Below are 20892 nucleotides of genomic sequence, written 5' to 3'. Positions count from 1 at the left end.
CTTTGAAGGGATGTGAACTTGATATTTTATGGACAGATTTGAGAAGGAGCAGGGCTGAACCAAACCCACCACACAATAAGGTACAGGAGAAAGGAGTCAGGGGGAGGTGCCTCCAGCTTCCTATGACATTGTTAGATTAGGTTGTCATGAGAAAGGCGCTGCATAATTTAGGACAACCAATCTCAATAGGAACCATATAGTCACCTGGGGGACCCTGGCACATTTGAAATGGGGCATGTGAGACATTTCTGAAATATATCTGTTTGTGTTGGATCCTTGTTTGACAGGGGTACCTGGAATCTGAGAAGAGTTCCTGAAAGGGCCATGGTCAAATAAAATAAAAAAAATAAAAAAGGGTTGAGGATGGCTGATTTAGGATATAGTATTTAATTATAATGAATTCATTCATAACTATAAATACCAATTAAGCTGATAGGGAGATCTGATTTCATGGAATAGGAAAGGTAATATCTTACAATATCAGAAAAATTGGAGTCATCACATTAACTATGAACATTATTTGCAATGACTAAAATTAATAGCAGAAATTAGCAAATATCTGCAAAAATGTTTTTGGAGCCTTTAAGAAACATTTAGTGCCTATATAGCCTACTATACTGACATTTTCTTTGTGTTTATTTTGACAAACTTAATTGGAAGTTATCAAAAGAGATTTATCTAGCAGGCGTACTTTTTGTTGGGACCATAATAAGGTGGGAGACATTTGGATTGTAATGAAAGGAGCAAATCCAACCTAACTAAATATTGTGCATCATCCAAATAGCACAGAGGTTGTGTTGAATTCCAAAGATGACTTCAGCCCCATAGCCTTGTTGATAGAATGAAATGTGTGTCCTTGATAATATGGCAGAGAATTTATATTTCAAATATGTGCTTGTTTCCTTTTCCTAGCTATTCTTCAATACGGTTGCTGGAAGTATGTGTCCCCCATCCCAAGATCTACATAAAACGTCAGCTGCCACAAAAAGTTGCCATAATTCAAGATCTGAAAGACTTCTCTCAAAAGTAAGCACCTCTCTGTCTCTCCTTAGCTGTTTGGAGCCTGGGGCATCCAGCCTGAAGTGCCATTGGTGGCTATTTCACAATGAGTCACCAGAACTAATTATGTTATGTACTACAAATTGTAGAGCAGGTGGTAGGGCTAGGCACATCTCCCAGCCTAGAAACCGAGGCGTGCTGCTGAATTTCTTTCTGAAAGTTGGAGAGAAATCCTTGATAGTCCTGTAGCATTCTTCTTGTGGTTGATTGGCAATGCCTGTGGATGGGAACAGGGAAATTGTGAGTTCTTCTGCCCATCCCACCAATTCTGTTCTAGAACCTATAATTTTCAGTTCAATAAAATCAATTGGCAGGCAAAAGGTATACACAGTATGCTGTGTCTATAACAGGAGTGGTCAGACTGCAGCCTACAGGTCTCTTATTCTCCTCCCCTAGTCCAAATGTGGCCGTTAAAAATCCCCTACATCTCCAGTTTAAAAAACAACAACCCAATTTTATTCTATCCCTCCTCTTACCTTGAGGGGGTACGAGGGGCAGGAATGGTTTACCCTTTCCTTCTTCTGGAACACCCTGGGAATGTGCAACTTGCCCGAGGCTTCTCCCGGGAGGCATAGAGGGGAATTGAAGTCCCCTACCTAACTCACTGAGCTGTTCAGCCAATTTTACTAAAAGTAGGAAATATTCTATTTGATATTGCAATGTAATTTTTGCGATTATAGGCACATTACTATGGCACCCTTTTCGTACCATGGATCAAAGTATCACCTTATGGAATATGTGGTGATAAATGTACATTTTGCACTATATGTACATAACAGCAAAAATGGCTAACTCTAGCTCTCTGAAATGAGATGCACTAATTTGGTTTTTTTATATACTATATGTTGGACCATATGATAACATTTTTAATCAGGATGTAGCTTTTGCCATATCTTCTTGAAGTGCAGTATAGATCACATGTGTTAGGTTTAACTGAAGAATATTTGCATCCAGTAGCACCTAAATTTAAGGTCTTAATATCAGCGTACAAGGAGTTGGGGTTATCTTGAATGGTACCTAACTCTTTTCCCTATTTTTTTGGATTAAAGATTTTTGTTTATTGCAGAGTGTCCCAGGTATATCTGGCTGTTGATGAACGGCTGACTTCTTTGAAAACAGATACCTTCAGCAAATCAAGGGAGGAGAAGATGGAGGACCTTTTTGCCCAAAAGGAGGTAATATATTGTTCTTCGTGGCCTCTGTGAATCACACCCTGGGTAATCCGTGCATGCGTGGAACCTCATCGGAAGATTCTAGAGCTTCTGTGGTAGCAAAAACAACAACACACATTTGTGTAGACCCCTCCCCCTCAGTATATGTACTTTAGCACCAAGACTCTCCCTTCAGTTTATTTCAACCGCCGTGTTGAGAGCCGAGTATCGGTAGCTTCTGTGAGTTTTTCCTAAATTGAAAGTATTCAGAGTGCACAGTGTTGTTGTTATGCTGTTTGAGATTTTTCTTGGTAATCTCCAAACTGAGAGTAAAAACAAAATACAGGACACAGGAGATGTTCCCTTCACCAAGGATGCATTTACAAAAATATACACATGTAGCACCTCAGAATTGACAGGTTCTCATGATTCTCTCCGACAAAGTGACTGGCTACTGCTCTATACATTAACCCAACAACAAGCCTAGTCAGCAACTTACTTATACAGTGGTGCCTCGCTTAACGAGCGCCCCATACAGCGATGAATTCGCATAGCGATCCCTTTTCCGGGATCGCCAATGCGAAGGCATCGTGTCGGCCCCAATGGGCGAAATTCGCATAGCGAAGATCGGTAAGCGTTTCGCTTACCGACCTTCGCTTTGCAGCTGTTCAGCGGGTCCAAAATGGCTGCTGAACAGCTGATCCGCGGTCTCACTGCGGCCGAAATGGCCGTGCGCAGCGTTTTCGCGCCCTCCCCTCGCTTACTGAGGGCGCGAAAATGGCTGCCGGACCCGGAAAACATCGCTGTACGGTGAGTTTTCTGCCGATTTGGAACACAAATTTGGCTTTTTTTGATCCGTACAGCGATGTTTTCGCATAGCGAAGGTTAATCCGGAACGGATTAACCTCGCTATGCGAGGCACCACTGTATACTGTAGCGTTATGTAAGCATGACACAGCATATTGCTGTGCCAACCTGAATGACTCAGCCTTTGCCAGTTTCCCATAATCCTACAAGACAATTCCATATTCATTTTTTTAAAAGAAAAATTTTTTGTACAAATGGAAGAAGTTCCAGTCTTTTACTGCAGCGTCTGCACTACCATCGGTCAATCCCTCCCTTTCCACCGTCCTTTGTTTCTTATTTCATCTGAAAACCAAAGACCTCTCCCTTTCCTTCTTGAGAGTTTATCTCAAGTAGTCTCAGGTAGTCTCTTATCAGCCGCCAACCTCTTCAAGCAGCACAATTCTTCAGACACGCTACTCTGAAGCATTTCCTTAAGAGTTTGTCGCACATGTACCCACCCCCACCTCAATGGTCTTTGACAGTGGCACTGCAGCAACTTGCTAAGGCTCCATTTGAGCCCTTAGCATCAGCTGATCTTAGACTACTCACCTTTAAGACAGTGTTCCTTGTTGCTATCACATCCGCTCGTCATTCCTGTGAACTTGCAGTCTGATTACCCTTATCTTCAGTTTTATCCAGATAAGGTTAAACTGTTTGCAGATATTTCTTTTCGATCCAAGGTTGTCTCTCAGTTTCATCTGTCCCAACCGTTGGTACTCCCATCCTTTTTTCTGTCTCCATCTGCTTCTCAGGAGAGAATCCATCATACTCTAGATGTCAGAAGGGCTCTAGCATTTGATTTAGCCCGCATGCAACCCTTTCAATGTTCAGCTCAACTCTTTGTCAGCTACCAGCTCCCTGCTGAGGGTCTTCAAGTGACCTCTCAGAGAATTTCTAAATGGGTTGCTTCCGTCATTCACCTGGCATACCAGCTTGCTTGACTGCCAGCTCCTCAGCTTATTCGCCCTCATTCTACTAGGGCAGTGGCAACACCTACAGCGTTTCTTCGTGGCGTTCCCCTTCTGGACGTTTTTGCCTCTGCCACGTGGTCACAGCCGTCCACATTCATCAAGCACTACAGCTTGGATGTTCAGCAAAAGTCTGATGGGGCCTTTGGAGTTGCTGTGTTATCCCCTACTTTGGCATGACACCCTCCTCCGGGTAAGACAGCTTGTTAGTCACCCAGGGTGTGATTCACAGAGGCCACGAAGAAGAACGCCTGGTTACACACCTGTAATGGTAGTTCTTCGAGTGGACCTCTGTGATTCACACATCCTGACCTGACCTCCCCACTGTCATGCCATACAGCTATTCTATGCGGTGGTTGACCTAACTGGAGGGAGAGTCTTGGTGCCAAGGTACATATACTGAGGGGGAGGGGTCTACACTAATGTGTGGTTTTTTTGTTCTTTGTTTTGCTACTGCAGAAGCTCTAGAATTTTCCGACAAGGCTCCGCGCATGTGCAGATTAGCCAGGGTGTGAATCACAGAGATCCAATCAAAGAACTACAATTACAGGCGAGTAACCTGCTGTTTTGACTCAATGGGGGAAAAGCAGCCTTCCTCTGTGTATTGTAGATCTGAAATACTTGCTCAAAGCAGGAGGTTTCCAGGTTGCCCATCACAGTCTGGACACTGCTAATCTAATCTAATCTAATCTAATCTAATCTAATCTAATCTAATCTAATCTAATCTAATCTAATCTAATCTAATCTAATCTAATCTAATTGAAGATATTTGTTCAATACAAGGTAAGAGAGGCAGACATGTTAACAGGTAAAGCAGAGGTATTTAGCTGCACCACCAGTGACTCTTACCGTGCTTGTTAAAAGGTGAGCTTTAATTACTCAAGGTTGTATCTGTGAGAGTTCAGCCAAAAGTAAATGAACTTTGGTGTAAGCCACAAGTATTCTTAGAAGAACAGGAATCGACCTTTGTCCAAGAAGAGCCATGGCAATGTTGTCTGTCTCCTTTGGCAGATGGAAGAAGGAGAGTTTCGAAACTGGATAGAGAAAATTCAAGCGAGGGTGCTTTCCTCTTCACTTGACACTCCGCAGCAGCTGCACTCCGTCGCTGAATCTCTGATCACTAAAAAGCAAAGTCTCTGTGAGATGCTGCAAGCTTGGAATAACAGGTGAGAGGGCAACTGTCTTTACTGTCTGATGATCCACTTGTTGTGTTGCCCAATGGTTACTGTGTCCCGTTGCAGCACAACCCTATAGCATTTGCCTCACTTGTCCTGGTTGGTTGGAAGGTTAAACACTGAGCAGTGATTTTGGAGCAGGGTAATGGTATTAGTTTGTTGCAGTGAAAACAGCAAAGCCTTGTGTCACCTTAAAGACCGGGGGTTTTTTGGGCATGCTATTATGGACTGCAGCCCTCATCCATCCATATTATTATTTTTTAAGTCTTGTAAGGGACCACAAGACACTTTGTTGTTTTTCTTTGCGTAATGAACCAAATAAATCAAGACCGAAGAAATCATAAAAGATAAAATGCAGAAGGCTAGAATAATACAGTCATATAATTAGGCGGGGAAAGTACAGATAGTTACAGATGATCAAGATAAAATAAATGGGCAAAGATGTGAAGGAAGGAAGAGATTTAATTTTGGAAATTGTTTTGATGCAACACAGCATCATTATTTAGAGCTGATACATCCAAAATCAGTTTTAGAAGAAGTAGTCATGTTAGTCTGTGCAAGCCTATTGGGCAAAAATGTAACAAAAATAAATAATAAAAAAGAGGAAAATGTTCTGGCACCTTAAAGACCAACTGCTATATTTTAATGTAAGCTTTTGTCTGAGGAAGTGGACTTGTCCATGAAAGCTGACATTAAAATATAGCAGTCTTTAAGGTGCCACAACGTTTTTGTCTTTTTTGTTTTTTATTTTTCTTTCATATTTGCCTGATACCCAAATTCAGGGTAATCTTGATGCCATCCAAGCTCCCGCAAGAGAGGAATTAGAAAGTGATTCCAATTTCTTGTTCCTCCCTTCCATACCTAATTACTCATAGATGATTACATATTCTGGATTTTTAAAAAAATAAATTTCTGAGGAGATGTTAAGAGTAGCATGTAACTAGATATCAGTAATGAAATACAAATTGATGGGGCTTTATGGGGCATAGTGGCTAGAATCCTATTGGTATTAGCCACAGCTAATTTTGTCTAATTCATAAGGTATTGGGACACATCTGGGTTGTGTAATTAGGCCCATGACCAAGACATGCCCTGTGACCTTGCCAGGCAAGTTACACAAACCTTAGGTAAAAATCATTAAGAGTTTAGTCACTTTTAAATTAAGAGCAACAAAGAGAAGAAAGATCAGGCCAAAACAAAAAGAGAAGACAGTACATTAGGACCCACAATCCACTGACAAGCTGCCAAGCCACTGCAGAAAACATGTGAAATATAGTTTTACACTAGGATTAATTTTGATGTTTGTTGCAGATAGTATGAACTACAGTCGTGCCTCGCATGACGACGTTAATTCGTTCCAGCAAAATCGCTATTGAACAAAAATGTTGTAATGCGATATTTAAAAAACCATGGAAACGCATTAAGACCCAATTAATGCATTCCTATGGGCTTAAAACTCACAGTCCAGTGAAGATCCTCCATAGCGCGGCCATTTTCGCTGCCTGTGCAGCAAGGAATCCATCCCGGAAAACAGCGGGCGGCCATGTTTTTTACCGGGCGGCCATTTTGAAACTGCCAATCAGCCGTGTGAAAATCATTGCTTTGTGATGATCCATTATTGAAGCAGGGAACCGATCACTGCAAAGCGAAATTCCCCCATAGAGAACATCATTTTGCGATCGCAAAAACTTCGCCGTGATGCGATTTCGTCGTGAAACGGAGCGCCCGTCTTGCGGGGCACCACTGTAATTCTGTTAATCATTTAGACAAGCAGCTAAAGGAGCCCTGTTGAATAAACCAAACTAAGAACTTCATAAAGTGGTCAAATGAATTCTGAAGGGGGGAAAAGGCTAGATTGTTTGTTTCTGCTACCTTCTAAATAATGTGTATTCTAGAGACACAGAGAGCCTTTGTGTTCTAGGCCTTACCTATATGTCAGGCTCTAATCTAGCTTGTAGAGCCCTCTGAGGATGGGAGACAGCAGTCCTTCCAAAGCCCCCACCCCTCAGAAGGGAGATGGGGTACAAAGGTTACTGAGTAGAGTCGCTATGCTCCTTGCTCATCTTTTCCACGTGGAGAAGGTGAGGCAATGGATGGTAGGTACATTGAGAGGGTGCCTTAACTTAGGAGCTCTCAGGCATCCTCTAACTGCACTTCTTTCCACTCTCCTGTGCACAAGGGAAGCAAGTGAGAAACAAAACTAGCCTCAACCCCAAACAGCTCATGGGGAGGTTCCAGCTGGCATTTTGTATGGGGACCTGAGGGACACCAGGGTGTCTAGCCCCAGCCCTGATGTCATTTGTCCCAACCTCCTATTTTGAAAAGGTTTCTTGTTTTTGGTGTACTTGAAAACAAAAGTTGCTGTCTGGATTGCTGGTATACTTTTTTTTTAAGCTGTGAGAATGACAACACAAATTCTGTTGATAGGTTACAGGATCTCTTCCAACAAGAGAAGGGGAGGAAGCGTCCATCTGTACCCCCTAGTCCCGGGCGACTGAGACAAGGTGAAGAGGGCAAGGTAATGAGTTCTGCTATTTAGAATGGTGAATTTGGAGCTGTAGTTCTGATTCAGTGGGAAAGAGCCAAAGGGCGGGCTGGCTCAGAAGGCAAAGGCAGCTGCCTACTTATGTCTGAGCCCATTCCTGTGTTGCCATCAGAGGTCGAGAATGTAGTTGATTGGAATTGCCAGAACCCTTCCTCCCCCTGCACCTACAAAATGTATCCAGAGGTCTTCTTCAAGCGTCTGCGCACCTCTTCTGCCCACCCCACACTGCTGTACAAATTAACTTATTAATGTGTGAAATGTTAAAAGTGATTTGCAACATAATTAGATTTTTCAGTTCTAAGCACTGTTGTTTAGAAAAGAATGAAAGCTGCCTTACCTACAGTATGTGGATCTGTATGTTTCTTTGGTTAGCAGCTTTGCTGTTGCAAGACATGAAGATGTGGCTCATGTTTCATACATGAGGCAAAAGACTCTGATAATGAGAGTTGTTTCAGATGTTCTGGAGAAGAGACAAGAAGGAGGCTTCCATTTAGCTCTCCTACTTTCTATATTATATCCAGTAAAATGGCAGGTTTGTTCTGACACTGCCTTGGGGTTATATTTATCATCTTTCCTCTCAGAGAAGATGGTATTGAATGTGTGAGAAAAATCTAATGCTCCCTCTCCCACTACTTCTCTGAGGCTTCTGCGGGGTATCCCTAAGGCAAACGTGGGAAGAACACTAGCATTTGTCGCACAGCTCTTAAAGTGCTATGTGTTCTGGAAGTTGTATTGTATCCCAGTAGGCATCTGAGGACTAATTACTAGTACAGTGGTACCTCGCTTGACGAGGATAATCCGTTCCAGCAAAATCGCTGTAGAGCGAAATCCTCGTCAAGCGAAATAAAAAAGCCCATTGAAATGCATTGAAAACTGGTTCAGTGCGTTCCAGTGGGTGAAATACCTCAGCGTCCAGCGAAGATCCTCCATGGGGCGGCCATTTTCCGATGCCTGTGCAGCGAAAAATCCATCCTGAACACAGCGGGGAGCCATTTTGAACAGCCGTTTTGAAACCCCGACAATCAGCTGTTTTGATCATTGTAATGGGAAGAATCAGTTCCCGAAGCAGGGAACCGATCGTCCTAAAGCGTATTTTGCCCATTAAAACATTGTTTTGCGATCGCAATCGCAAAAACATTGTCGTGAAGTGGATTTGTCGTCAAGCAGGTTAATCGTTAAGCGGGGCACCACTGTAATTAGGTACAAATAAAACATGTTTGCTGATTCCATATTGGATGGACATCTGGAGCTTGCATCCAATTGTATGTAGCCAAAAGCCAAGCTGGGAATATCTGGATTAAACATTCAAATTGTATTAAAAGGGTACAATTCTTGTCTAGTCTCATATTACAGATTAGTTCTAAATTGGTTTCAATGTGACTTCATTCCAAATACAGTAGGTGGATGTATGTGCATAATCCCAAACTCCATTGCAGGTATCACAGTGCAAATGAATGAACTGATATTCTAAAATGGAATTTATTGATTTGGAATAAAGAAAAGCAGCCCAACATTTAGTTCTGCTTTAATGGTAGAAGTGCCTTTTTTGGTAGCAGTGCAATGTGTAAGAATTCCACAGTCAGGACGGTGAAAGGTAGGAAATACAAAAGCAAAACATCAGCAGGAAACCATCATTGTTTTTTATTTCACAGATCAGCTCAATAGATGCATCTCCTCGCAATGTTTCTCCAGCATTACCAAATGGTGAAAAAGGTATGCCCCCCAACCTCCACGAAGCTTCAGTCATTCGTATAAAAATGATGCAGCATCAGAATATCTCTTTCTATGTTTCTAACTTCCCTATTCTGAAATATTTGCATCTCATGTTCTATGCCTCCCCACACCTTTTGTCACTTAGGCCCATATTCTTTGGGTTAATAGAGGGGAAGGGATATGTCTCATATGACTCTGTCTTCTGGATAGTGTGTTTATATATGCGTAGGGCCCAATACAGTGATTCTTAATTACACTTGTTGGGTTTAGTTTTTCCACAGCATTATACTTGTTACTAAAACATTATCTGCTCTACTTTCCTAATTGGTGAGGGTTCAAAATTGTGACATTGAAGGCAAAAACAAATTCTTGGAAAAAAAAAACCTTTCAGAAGTTAATGTAGAAGTAACATTCATTTTTATTGGTTTATTGTACTTTTAGTGTAATCAGCGTACCTAATAATCAGTGTGATGTGGATAAAGTGATGGACTAAGGCTCAGGAGGCCTGGGTGTTAATCCCTGCTCAGCCATGGCAACTCATAGGGGGAGTAGAACTGGTAAAAAGCCACTCCTTAAATATCTCACTTGCATTGAAAGCCCTGTTAGGGCTCTGTAAGGCAGTTCTGACTTGATGGCATGGAACAGCAATAATCATTGTACATATATGCATTGTGCAATATATTAAGAACATGGAATAAGTACAAAACAATGACTGAAGATAGACTTGGTTGTTGTTGTTATGTGTCATCACCTCCGACATGTGGCGACTCTCTGAATAAGCCATCCCCAAAATGTCCTCTCCTCAACAGCCCTGTTGAGGAGTAATGGTAATTAGTACTACTACTAATATATAATTAATGTATATTTAATATATATAATCATCATCATCATATTATTATATAATTATATAATTCAATTATATAATTGTAATTATTATAAGAAAAAGAATTGGAAAGATTAACAAGATATAGAGACCTGGCAATAGAAATAATTCGCTTGTGGATGAAGCACATTTCAATGGCCCCTGTTTTCTTTTTCATCACAGTTCTTTATCTTAGAAAGTCTCTTTGTTCTCATGCATATTAACGTTAAAGTTGCTGTAAGTTTAAATGTTGCAAAACTTGAGGTAGAAGGAGAGGGATTTTTATGTGTATACATAGGAATAAATAAAAGTGGTTGTTTTTTCATACACCCGTATGGCAGTGTAAGTGCTAAAATGAAAATTGCTTGTTCTTATGTCCTCTGTCTCCCTTACTCAAGTGAGCTACGGTAAGTACTTCTCAAGAAGCAAATGTGGAAAATTCAGTAATGCACTGAATTTTGGACAACCCTATGTTAATTTCTAGTGTGTACATTTTCACTTAACAGAGGATCGTTTCCTGACCACCTTGTCAAGTCAGAGTTCTACCAGCTCTTCTCTCCTCCAGCTTCCCACCCCACCTGAAGTTGTCTCAGATCAGCTGACTGGAGGGACCTCCTTTGGCAATGCACTCTCTGAGCCGGACGCAGCTAACAGCTCTGAAGGTTCATGGTCCATTTCTTTTGTTGTTCTCTTTCCTGGTTGCTGCTTGCGAAAGCACACAGCAACATTCTTCTATGAAATGAAGTCACCTTCACAAAACAGGGACATTTCTTACCGTGGGGCAGCCTTCCCTGCCCTGACAGCCTCTAGCTCTCTTGGTCTACAAATCCCAGCACCCTCTCCTAGCATGATTGATGGTGAAGGACCATGGGAGTTGCAGTGCAAAACCTCTGAAGGGTCAGCAGTTGGAGTGGACTGTTCTAGTGTGTGTTGGCATTGTACATGCACACCAGCAAAAATGAGTAACTGAAAAATTGGTGGAAAGGTTAATATCCTTGAAGAAACCAGAAAAAATATAATGTATACTTCAAGGTAAAATTAGGACTGGCTTTAAAGTGTATTCAAAAGACAAAATAAGATCTCAACATAGTGGCCTATGTTGTGTCCTTTAGAAGACAGTATCCCTTATTTTAATTATGGATTTCACAAGTGTTTATTTATTTATTTATTTAAAATATTTTTACTCCACTTTTCTCCTTGAAAAGGACCCAAGGCAGCTTACAACAGTCAAAGACAATAGTTAAAGTTGGAAACAATGATTATACAACAACAGTGCAACATTAAAAGACAACCTGTAAAGCTAAGAACAATGAGTAAAGATTAGAATTTAATTACAATAAGAAATCACGCCATATGCATAAATCAGCCAAATTAGGCATAATGTAGAAGGACATGGTGATGTATGTAATATGTTGGCTGTGCAAACTGGGTGTGCCTTTTGGTGTATCACAGTTTCTGTATACTTTGGTATTTTAGTGTTTTGAGGGCAAGAATTAATCTTAATTAATATAGGTGAAGTAATTTGAATAGTTTAAAGCATAGGGCTATTCATTTATTAACTTAATAAGTTGTTGTTGCTACTGCTAGTATTGTTAATACTACTGACAGAATTATCGATCATTACAGACTGCTGTTAAAGTGAGAATCAAATCCAGAAGGAATCAGTAATTCTCAGAACCTTACTACTGAGGGATTTGGATTTTTTAAAAAAATCCAGGTTGGAAAAGTTACTTATAAAGTCACTAGCTCCCAGAATCTCCCAGAATAACTGAAGTCCCATTAAAGACTGGAAGTTCAGTTAGATTTCAGAAGCAAAGTGAGATAAGAACTTTGGATTCTTAGCTGTGTTGTCTTGCTACAAGGCTAGCCTAAAGTAAAACACACTCTTCATGCTTTGATCTGCATGGTTTTGTCTTTTTTATTATAGACAATTCCATATGCAGACTTACGGATTCTGGACCTTCTAGTCCAAACATATGTAACTTGAAAAGGCATAATGTAGATATATATACTTTTCAAGTTGTAATAAAAGTCCATTCTGATACAACACTTCCATCCATGGTTGGATATCCCTGGTTAATCATGTGGGGATTAGGCTTTTTCAACATTTATGTTTCATAGGTCGGTGCCTGTGATCTCTCAGGTCACTTCTTTTATTAGGATTGTGACAGGTTTGAACTGAAAACATTTCATTCCTAGGATTGTTTGCACATGTCCATCAAAGACTCAGAGCTCACTTTATATTTTTAGCCCTTTGATTAGTAAAATTCATAGTAATCTCTTTATTGTTCCAAAACTGTTGAACTAAGTTGGTAATCATTACTAGCAGTACTGAGCCATACCTGGTTATCCACAACCTACTGTATTTTTCCATGTTTAAGAAGCCACTTTTCCTAAAGTCATTACACTAAAAATTGTGGAGCGTCTTATACACGGAAGTATGCTGAGAACATGGAGCAAACAAAACTTCCCATACCTTGCCTCTGTAAACAGGCTTCCTTCAATCACGAAGCTTAGCTTCCTACAGCCAGGAGACTTAGCTTCCTCCAATCACAAGCCTTATGGAACTGACGTCAGCTGATGCTGAGCAAACCAATTGGAACACACTTCGTTGGAGGTGGAACATGTAGGGTCAGATGCAACAGGGACTCAGATGTACCCCATTATTGTGGAGTGACATGTCTGAAGAGGACAATCTTCTACCCCATATGAGGAAGAATCGTAGAAACTTGGAGTTCTTGTTCATGTATAGACCCTCCTTTTCACCTTTAGGTGCTTTGTTCTCCACATAGAGAAGGCAGCAACAGCAGGAGCTAACCACTCCTCTGTAAGCACATTGATGACACCTACGTAGGTGATGACTGAACTGTACTGTAGTTGAAATTCTACATGTTAAGAAGGAAGGCAGGTGTTCCATTCATTTCTCAAAAATGGCTTTTTCAATCAAACTGTGGAAGCCCTGGGCTTGAAAATCTTCACATATAGATATGGCCTGTGTCTTTTTAAATTCCAGACGTATTTGATGGGCATTTGTTGGGGTCCACAGACAGCCAGGTGAAAGAGAAATCTACCATGAAGGCTATTCTGGCAAATCTGCTCCCTGGAAATAGCTACAATCCCATCCCATCTCCTTTGTAAGTAAGAGGAATGTTATTCAGCCTTAAAAATATATAGTTCTGGCACAATATACTCTTTGAGGTGACAACAGTGTCTGGTGTACCTACCCCTATATGAGCCTCCTAGGGCATGTGTTAAATACCATAAGACATGCAGAAGTCATAAAGGCTCAGGGTGCTGACCAGACACTGTATGCTAACTAGGGAAAGAGCCTTTCCTTTTGGGATACCCTGTTTGTGGAATGTCCACCTCATGCTAATGGTGTCAAGAAGCCTAACAATTTCAGCATCAGGTCAAATCGTCTCTGCTTGGTTGAGCATCTTAGAATGTTTGCTCTTGTGTGGTGGTGATGCTTCCCTTCCCTTTATTGCTTTTTTAATGACTGTATTGCTTTCATAACATGTTGTGGTGCTTGACCATTTAATTAATGTTTGTTATTCACTACCCTAATAGATTTTTAAGGGCCATTTATAGACACCCAGATGAACAAACAGACAAATCTTACTGGAACTGCTATAATGGCTTTATTTACAAATGTGGCTAAAAACCACTTAGGAACCACATTTTGTGCAGAAAGCTGCGGCTAGATTTTGGTCTGGATCAAGTGCTGGATCCCTGTGGCCCTTTTATTGTGGCAGATGCTTTGGCTGTCAGTTGGTTTCCAAATGCAATTCAAGCTGGTGTGTCCCCTATTAGGGGTGTGGGCTGGCTATGTCTCCAGCCATGTGGATCTACTGGTCCTTTGAGGACCTGTTCATGCTTTTTGTTTGTTTGTTTGTTTGAGGGAGAGGGCATGAATTGATAGCACACATGCTTTGTATGTGGATGGCCTCAGGTTCATCAAGTCCAGGTATCTTCAAGAACTGGCACATTTGCTTATTTTCTGTGATGCAATTATTGCTTTTATTGCTTTGGAAGATTCTTTCTTTTTACAGTAGCTGGGGGGGGGTTGGGAGGAAAATGTTCTTTAAATCATTCCTATACAGTGCTAATCTAAAATAGAACTAGGCAGAAGAAAGCCCTCAGACCTTAATCAGCCCACGGATTACCGTCTGTTAGCTCCCCTGTGGATTGCTGTGAAGGCTTCCATTCTTTTAGTAAACATTGATGTCTTTTGTAAAACATTCAGGAATAAATTGCTGTACGAGTGTATATTCCTGTATATCTTCTGTAGGCAGTATGTCAATCTGGGATTTCCTTTAGGTTTCAACTGGAAGGCATAAGGGACATTAGACTCTTGGATTCTTACTCATGTACTCTGGCCACAGGTCTGACCTAAAGCAAAACTTCGTTTTCATGCAACTAATGCTTGAATCTGCCTGGGTTTGCTTGTTGTTATTGTTACATGCCATCAAGTTGCCTCTGACCTATAGCAGCCCTGTGAATGAGAAATCTCCAACATGTCCTGGCATCAACAGCCCTGCTCAGCTCTGGTGAACTCAAACCTGTGGCTTCTTTTAGCGACCCATTCCATCTTGTATTTTGCGTTCCTCTTTTCTGCTGCCTTTAACCTTCCCAACGTTACTGTCTTTTCCAGAGAATCTTGCCTTCTCATGATGTACTCAAAGTAGGACAGCCTCATCTTCAACATTTTTGCCTCTAGAGAGAAGATAGTGCAGTCTTGATTTGCTCTAGGATCCACTTGTTCATCTTTCTGGCAATCCAGGTTATCTGCAAATCTCTCCTGTAGCACCATATGTTAAATTAATCCATCCTCCCTCCACCCCCATCAGCCTTTTTTACTGTCCAACTTTCACCCCCATACATGGTGAACGGAAATTCAGGAGTGTGGATAATCTTGGTTTCCAATGACACAACAGGAATATATTTTGCCCCTGACCAATATCTTTTGTCTTCTGTGTTCTTAATGCAGTGAGCCTGACAAACATTATTTAATGTATGAACACGAACGTGTTCCTATTGCTGTCTGTGAAAAGGAGCCAAGTTCCATCATAGCGTTTGCTCTCAGGTAGGTTGGCTTGCTTTATTAGTTTTCAACTTTTTTAAAAAAATGCTTTTTTGCAGACTTTGGAGTGATCATTTCGATTCATAACTCATTCGGATTAATTGTATTTTAATTGCTTGGTCCTCTAGTTGATTCTAAAACTTTACTTTAAAAAAGGCAGTCATCTTGACTGTAATATGGCTCATTAGACAAAGGAACTGCATATAGAGGGAAGCTGGTTTTTGAGATTAATTAAGCCTAACATTTGATGGTTCACTTTAAGCCAAGGTATTTTTGACATGGTTTCCCTCTAGACTTTGGTCTAGATGGGCAGGGTTGAATGAATTAATGAATGTATTTTCATGTTAATGTGGTGGGGTCATTTTTTTGTGTAAAAGGAAAAGCTACTCCTGTAGCACTTTAGTGAAACAGGGCAGCATTCATTGCCTGCTAAGTACAGGACCATAAGCTTCTAACTTTGTCACTCAGTTCTATACTATGCTTAGTATGATCAAAGGAATAATTTTGACATTCTTTGCACCATAAAAAGAGCCATTTGCTTTTAAGGTTTAGGTAAAGTGTAATTGAATGTTACTAGCCAGGTCAGTGAATCCAACATATCTGCAGCAGAAGGGCAAGATCCTGTGCCAAGTAAAGCTTTAGTTTGCTTTGAAAACAAACAAACAAAAAGCCTCTGTTGGAAAATACTGGCAGTTCTACAAGGAAGCCATTTCTGCTGACAGCCATGCATTAAATGGCTTGGTAGTAAGTCAGAACCAGTTGAATTTTTCTGGAAAAAATGAGGAAGTCATTGCCCCATAACAAGCTTTTATGATCCTTGGGCATCTAAACATAGGGACTACTTGGGTCTGGTTTTGGTGAAAGGAATATGTGATGTGAAATAATTGTTCTGAATTGGAACAGTAATAAGCAACATTGAGCGCAGTCATCAAGCCATTATTTAATTATGTTACCGTAGCAACCAATTTTCCATCAATCCTCTTCCTCCTTTTGATTTCAAACAGTTGTTATTTTGTTTTTCCACTCAGTGCCCTGAGAAAGAGAAAAATTACATATTTTTAGAAAGGAGAAAGGTACAAAAGCAGCAATAAAAAACCCAAATGGCAAAGAATGCCAAAATAACTTGTCAGTAAAATTAGTAACATTTATGCAGCTGTTGCTACATCCCATTAATGGTGTTTAATTAGATTTTAGTATTATAGCATTAGTGGAGACCTTTCATTTTCTTCCAGATGAGTACAAAGTATCATTGGATGTTCTACAGAAATTTTATTTACACTTTGAGAACTTCTAGGAGAAAATAGTAATTGAGCTCCTGTTTCTTGATCTCAACAACGTTTGAAAGCATTGGCTGAAATCCTGTTGCTTTAACTTACGTTAGGTCAGGCTGATGGACATCTTCAGCTGCAGTGGTTTTTCAAAAATTAAGAATTTGAATTCCTCCATGAGGTTCTGAGATTCCCTTGAGAGCCTTTTCACTCTGAGGAAGCCATTGGGGGATTATGAAAATCTCCACTTCATCCTGTTGCCCCCAACAGCTTCCTCATAATGAAAGGGGTCTGAAGGTAGCTTTTTGGGTGGAGGAGGGTTGGAAATGTTTCATGTCTGAAAAACTACTGCAAGTGATTATGTAATAAATAAATAAATAAATAAATAAATAAATAAATAAAATCAGCCTTCTGCAGTGTAAGTTACAGTGGGGTCTCGACTTACGAACTTAATCCATATTGGAAGGCAGTTCTCAGGTCGAAAAGTTCTTAAGTCGAATCTGCATTTCCTATAGGAATGCATTGAAAACCATTTAATCCGTATCTGCTCTTTTCGTCCATAGAAACTAATGGGAAGCTGCTATTCCGCCTTCGACCACTAGAGGGGGATATTTTGTTTCTTTTTTCCTTTTAACCTAAGATGACTTAGCTTTTAAAAAAAGGGGAAAAAAGAGTACGTAACTCGAATCCAAGTTCGTAAGTCGAGTCCATATAGTCCTATGAGAGCGGTTCGTAAGTCGAAACGTTCGTATGTCGAGCCGTTCGTAAGTCGAGACCCCACTGTATGCTGCAGGATTTCAGCCAGCAATTTAAGTGTGAATGTGTCTGAACTTAAAATAGATGTCCATGTCCTCTTCAGAATGTGACTTTGTACCTTCTCAATGGGTTCTTCTCATGTACTGTTTCTGGATTGTTTTGTGTTTTACTCTTGTTTCTTCTGCTCTATGTGTTTGCTTCCCTATTTGTGTCTTGGCTGTACCATTTTGGAAGGAAATTCCCAGGATAAAATGTGTTTCTCTTACCTCTGTATTGAAAAGTTACATGACCAGTAATTGCCTCACGTCCTTTTCTCCCGGACATGGCAGTTTTAGAGGTTCTAATTTTCTACAGAGGAGCATTTGATCCCTTAAATCCACTTCATTCTGAAGTGGGACTGCTCAGACAAAGATTTCTCTCCTCAACATTTAAACTCCATCTCCCTATAGTGTGCCTAACCTTGAACTTCAAGCTGAGGTGTTTTCAGGCATTTATGTAAAATGTCCATTTCCTTCACTCTTTAGTTGCAAAGAATACAGAAATGCCTTAGATGAATTATCCAAAGCAACTGTGAAGACCAGTGCTGAAGAAGGACTTCAAACCAACAGGTGATGATCTGATAATCTATTTTTAATGTGTTTGACTACTGCTGATCAACAACCCAGGTAGTGTTGCACCTTTCAGAAATACTGACAACTTAATATTTTGGTCACTCCCACAAAGTCTCCAGGCAGCATGGTTAGCTTCTTTGCAACTCAGTGCCTTTCTGTGCATATTTGACAGCCAGTGAGCAATGAGGTTCCTTTAAGAACCTGTATTTGATATGAACTTACTTAAAGCTTTCATTTTGTGCCAAGAGTCTAGATTCTTGCTAACATTTCCTCTTGGCTTCATGTGGCATGGCATAAAGTAGAATATTATTTGCAATGTTGCCCTGCGAAAACTCAGTGCTCTGCATATCTGTTCCTTTTGCTTTTGGTATCCAGTCCTCTGTGGCTCTCTAAGGACTTTTGCATCAAGCTTGGAAGTAAATCATGACAGCCTGTCCAAACCTCCATTTTCAGAGGCACTATACCCTCTGACAATATACCCAAAGGGCAAGTGCACGAGGGTTTTTGTCTCTGCCATCTCCTCATTGGCTTTACAGAAGTAAATGGCTGGCCATTTTAGAAACTGAATGCTTAGACTAGATGAAACCTCAAAGCGCTTCCATTTTAGAGGAAATGTTGCCTGGTCTGTGCTGTGGTTTGCAGAACCGAGATTGGTGAAGCCATGATGTCGGCCATTACAGAAAGAGTGTTCTGGTGCAATTGTATTTACAGTGATGGAGTTCTGAAATCTCAGTAGCCAAAAATGTTCTCTGATTTCTAGTCTGGCAGAGAGTAGAGCAAAAAACAGCAGTCCCGTCCGACTACCTGAAGCCAATGTGGGACAATCAAACCAAACAGCAGAGGCAGAACAACGTAAGAATGTTTACAGTTTGTGTCATTTTGAGTTTGTGATCTGTTATTTTTATTTTTAGATGCAAAGCATGTCACAGCAAGAGTTGATAGCAGTTGGCTCAAGGAAGGAAAACAAAACCTTGAAATTCAAACCTCAGTATATTCTATACTAGCTTGCCTAACTTTTTAAAAATATTCTTCCATACCAGTCTTTTAATGTTTACAAATTGTAGTATTGTTCTCTCAAATCCATCTTTTGCTACTTTCTTTCAAGAAGAGAATGTTCTTCCTTGACACAACAGTGAATTCTGCCCCCCCCCCCAAGGTGCCATAATAATACTGTACATCTTTTGGTATGAATACTTCAACTGTTAGTTCCTTTCTAAGCAAAGCAGTGGCTGATATTATTCTCCAGTGCCATTTGAAGATGCAGTTTCCTTTGGTGGGAAGGGAGGGTCTTAAAATAGTGTGGAGAGTTTGAAGGGAGATTCTCTTCTAGATCTAGGCAATTGCCTGATTCTCTGTTCACAATAGGGTGGATCTTGGCCAGACCTTGACGTGCTGCTCATTCTGCCTCCATGGTATCAAGTGGTTCTAGGGATCTCTGCTCTCTCTTTCTTCCAGGGTTGGGGTGATGCAGGGAGGGGCTATAGGAAGATTTTAGATAGGATCTAGTGTATTTAACAAGAGTCTTAGTAGCCCAGTGGTATTTTGGGTAACCACCACCACCAATACTCCATACTCTGGAACTAGTATTGATGGGTACCTTTGTGCCATGGGTACTCTAGCTGTGCTGTGGGTCCAATAGCTATAATAAGCTTAACTTATTACACATATTTATTTTCAAAGAAGGCTGATGTGCGGCAATAATATTTTTATGTAACTTCTGCTAGTATGTAGAACAGCCACGACTAGTCCCACAATGAAACAAAGACCAAAATGGTGTCCCTTCTCCTTCCATGTATAAAATTCAACTGGACATTCAACGTATAAAATTCAGCCACTGCCTGAGGTGACCATCACAGTCTGTCTAATGGTGGGGCTGGACCTGAGAATAAATACCTGAATTTTCTTCAGTAGAGATAGACTGGAGTTGTTTGCTGTGGGGCATGGCTCATGGAAGAATGACGAATGAGTTTCGGTATTGTTCTTCTTTGGCTTTAGCAAAGAAACCATATGGAGTTTTGTCCTTCTTTCGTGGCACGGGAGGCAGGAGCCCTGACCTTTCTTCTCAAAAAAAGGAGACCTTACGCGGTGCAGACAGTGCCTACTACCAGGTTGGGCAGACGGGCAAGGAAGGGGCAGAAAATCAAGGAGCAGAGAATCAAGGTACGAGGCTTTAAACAATTCTCCATGTCCACCAAGAGCCCAGGGTAGTGTAGTGCGTAGTAGAAGAAATATATGAAAATGATTGACATCTGTAAGCAAAATCTCCTGTAAGAGATATAAGCATAAAAAGGTATTTTTGTGGGTAAGCTGTATGCTTCTTGCTTCTAGAATTGCAAATAATTGTGAGATTGTTACATTCTGGTTCATGCTAAGCAAGTTGATTGACAACAGCTTCTGGCAATCAGATCCTCATTTCTTTCCTTACTATTTGCAAACCACACTAATAATAAATGTTCTCTTTGTCTCTTGTGCTCTTCTGTATTATTGTCACCTCTTCCAAAATTGATGGAAAATGGGTGCCTTACTGTCACTGTAAAAATAACAAAGATTCTCTAAAATGGGAATGCAGGGCATTTCTGGATAATGGCATGGGGCAGGACAAGGACAACTGCCACTGCCTTGTCCTCCTGCTGCACCCCAAACTCAATGGCAGAGGGGTTAGCACGCTGAAGTGGCAGGCCTGAAGTGTCCTTGGAAAGAAAAACGGGGGAGTTGAGTCATGCCTTGAATGTCTAACATGTCATGGGCCTTGACCATTCTTGATTCATTTCTTCTGCTTCTTGTTGATGAGTTGTAGCAAATGATAGAGAGGAGGTGGTACACTACACATACTGTATCATTAAGTGAGGAACTCA

The 20892-nt window shown here is 40.7% G+C and overlaps 1 protein-coding gene across 9 annotated transcripts in view; it reads left to right on the top strand.

The window, feature by feature from the left end:
* PIKFYVE (phosphoinositide kinase, FYVE-type zinc finger containing) overlaps positions 1-20892 on the top strand; it is a 102184-nt gene that overhangs the window by 68274 nt on the left and 13018 nt on the right. For all 9 annotated transcript variants that reach the window (XM_078379439.1, XM_078379429.1, XM_020780708.3 and 6 more), the window contains 11 exons: positions 913-1026; positions 2126-2234; positions 5036-5190; positions 7627-7717; positions 9397-9457; positions 10826-10981; positions 13333-13453; positions 15310-15405; positions 17951-18034; positions 18798-18889; positions 20033-20197. In XM_078379439.1, coding sequence (XP_078235565.1) covers positions 913-1026; positions 2126-2234; positions 5036-5190; positions 7627-7717; positions 9397-9457; positions 10826-10981; positions 13333-13453; positions 15310-15405; positions 17951-18034; positions 18798-18889; positions 20033-20197 — 1244 coding nt within the window. The remainder of the gene's footprint in view (positions 1-912; positions 1027-2125; positions 2235-5035; positions 5191-7626; positions 7718-9396; positions 9458-10825; positions 10982-13332; positions 13454-15309; positions 15406-17950; positions 18035-18797; positions 18890-20032; positions 20198-20892) is intronic.

This window comes from Pogona vitticeps, chromosome 1 (genome assembly GCF_051106095.1).
Source record: "Pogona vitticeps strain Pit_001003342236 chromosome 1, PviZW2.1, whole genome shotgun sequence".
In the NCBI taxonomy this organism is placed as follows: domain Eukaryota; kingdom Metazoa; phylum Chordata; class Lepidosauria; order Squamata; family Agamidae; genus Pogona; species Pogona vitticeps.
Note: the sequence above shows the minus strand (reverse complement) of the source record. Positions and strands in the feature narration are given on the sequence as shown.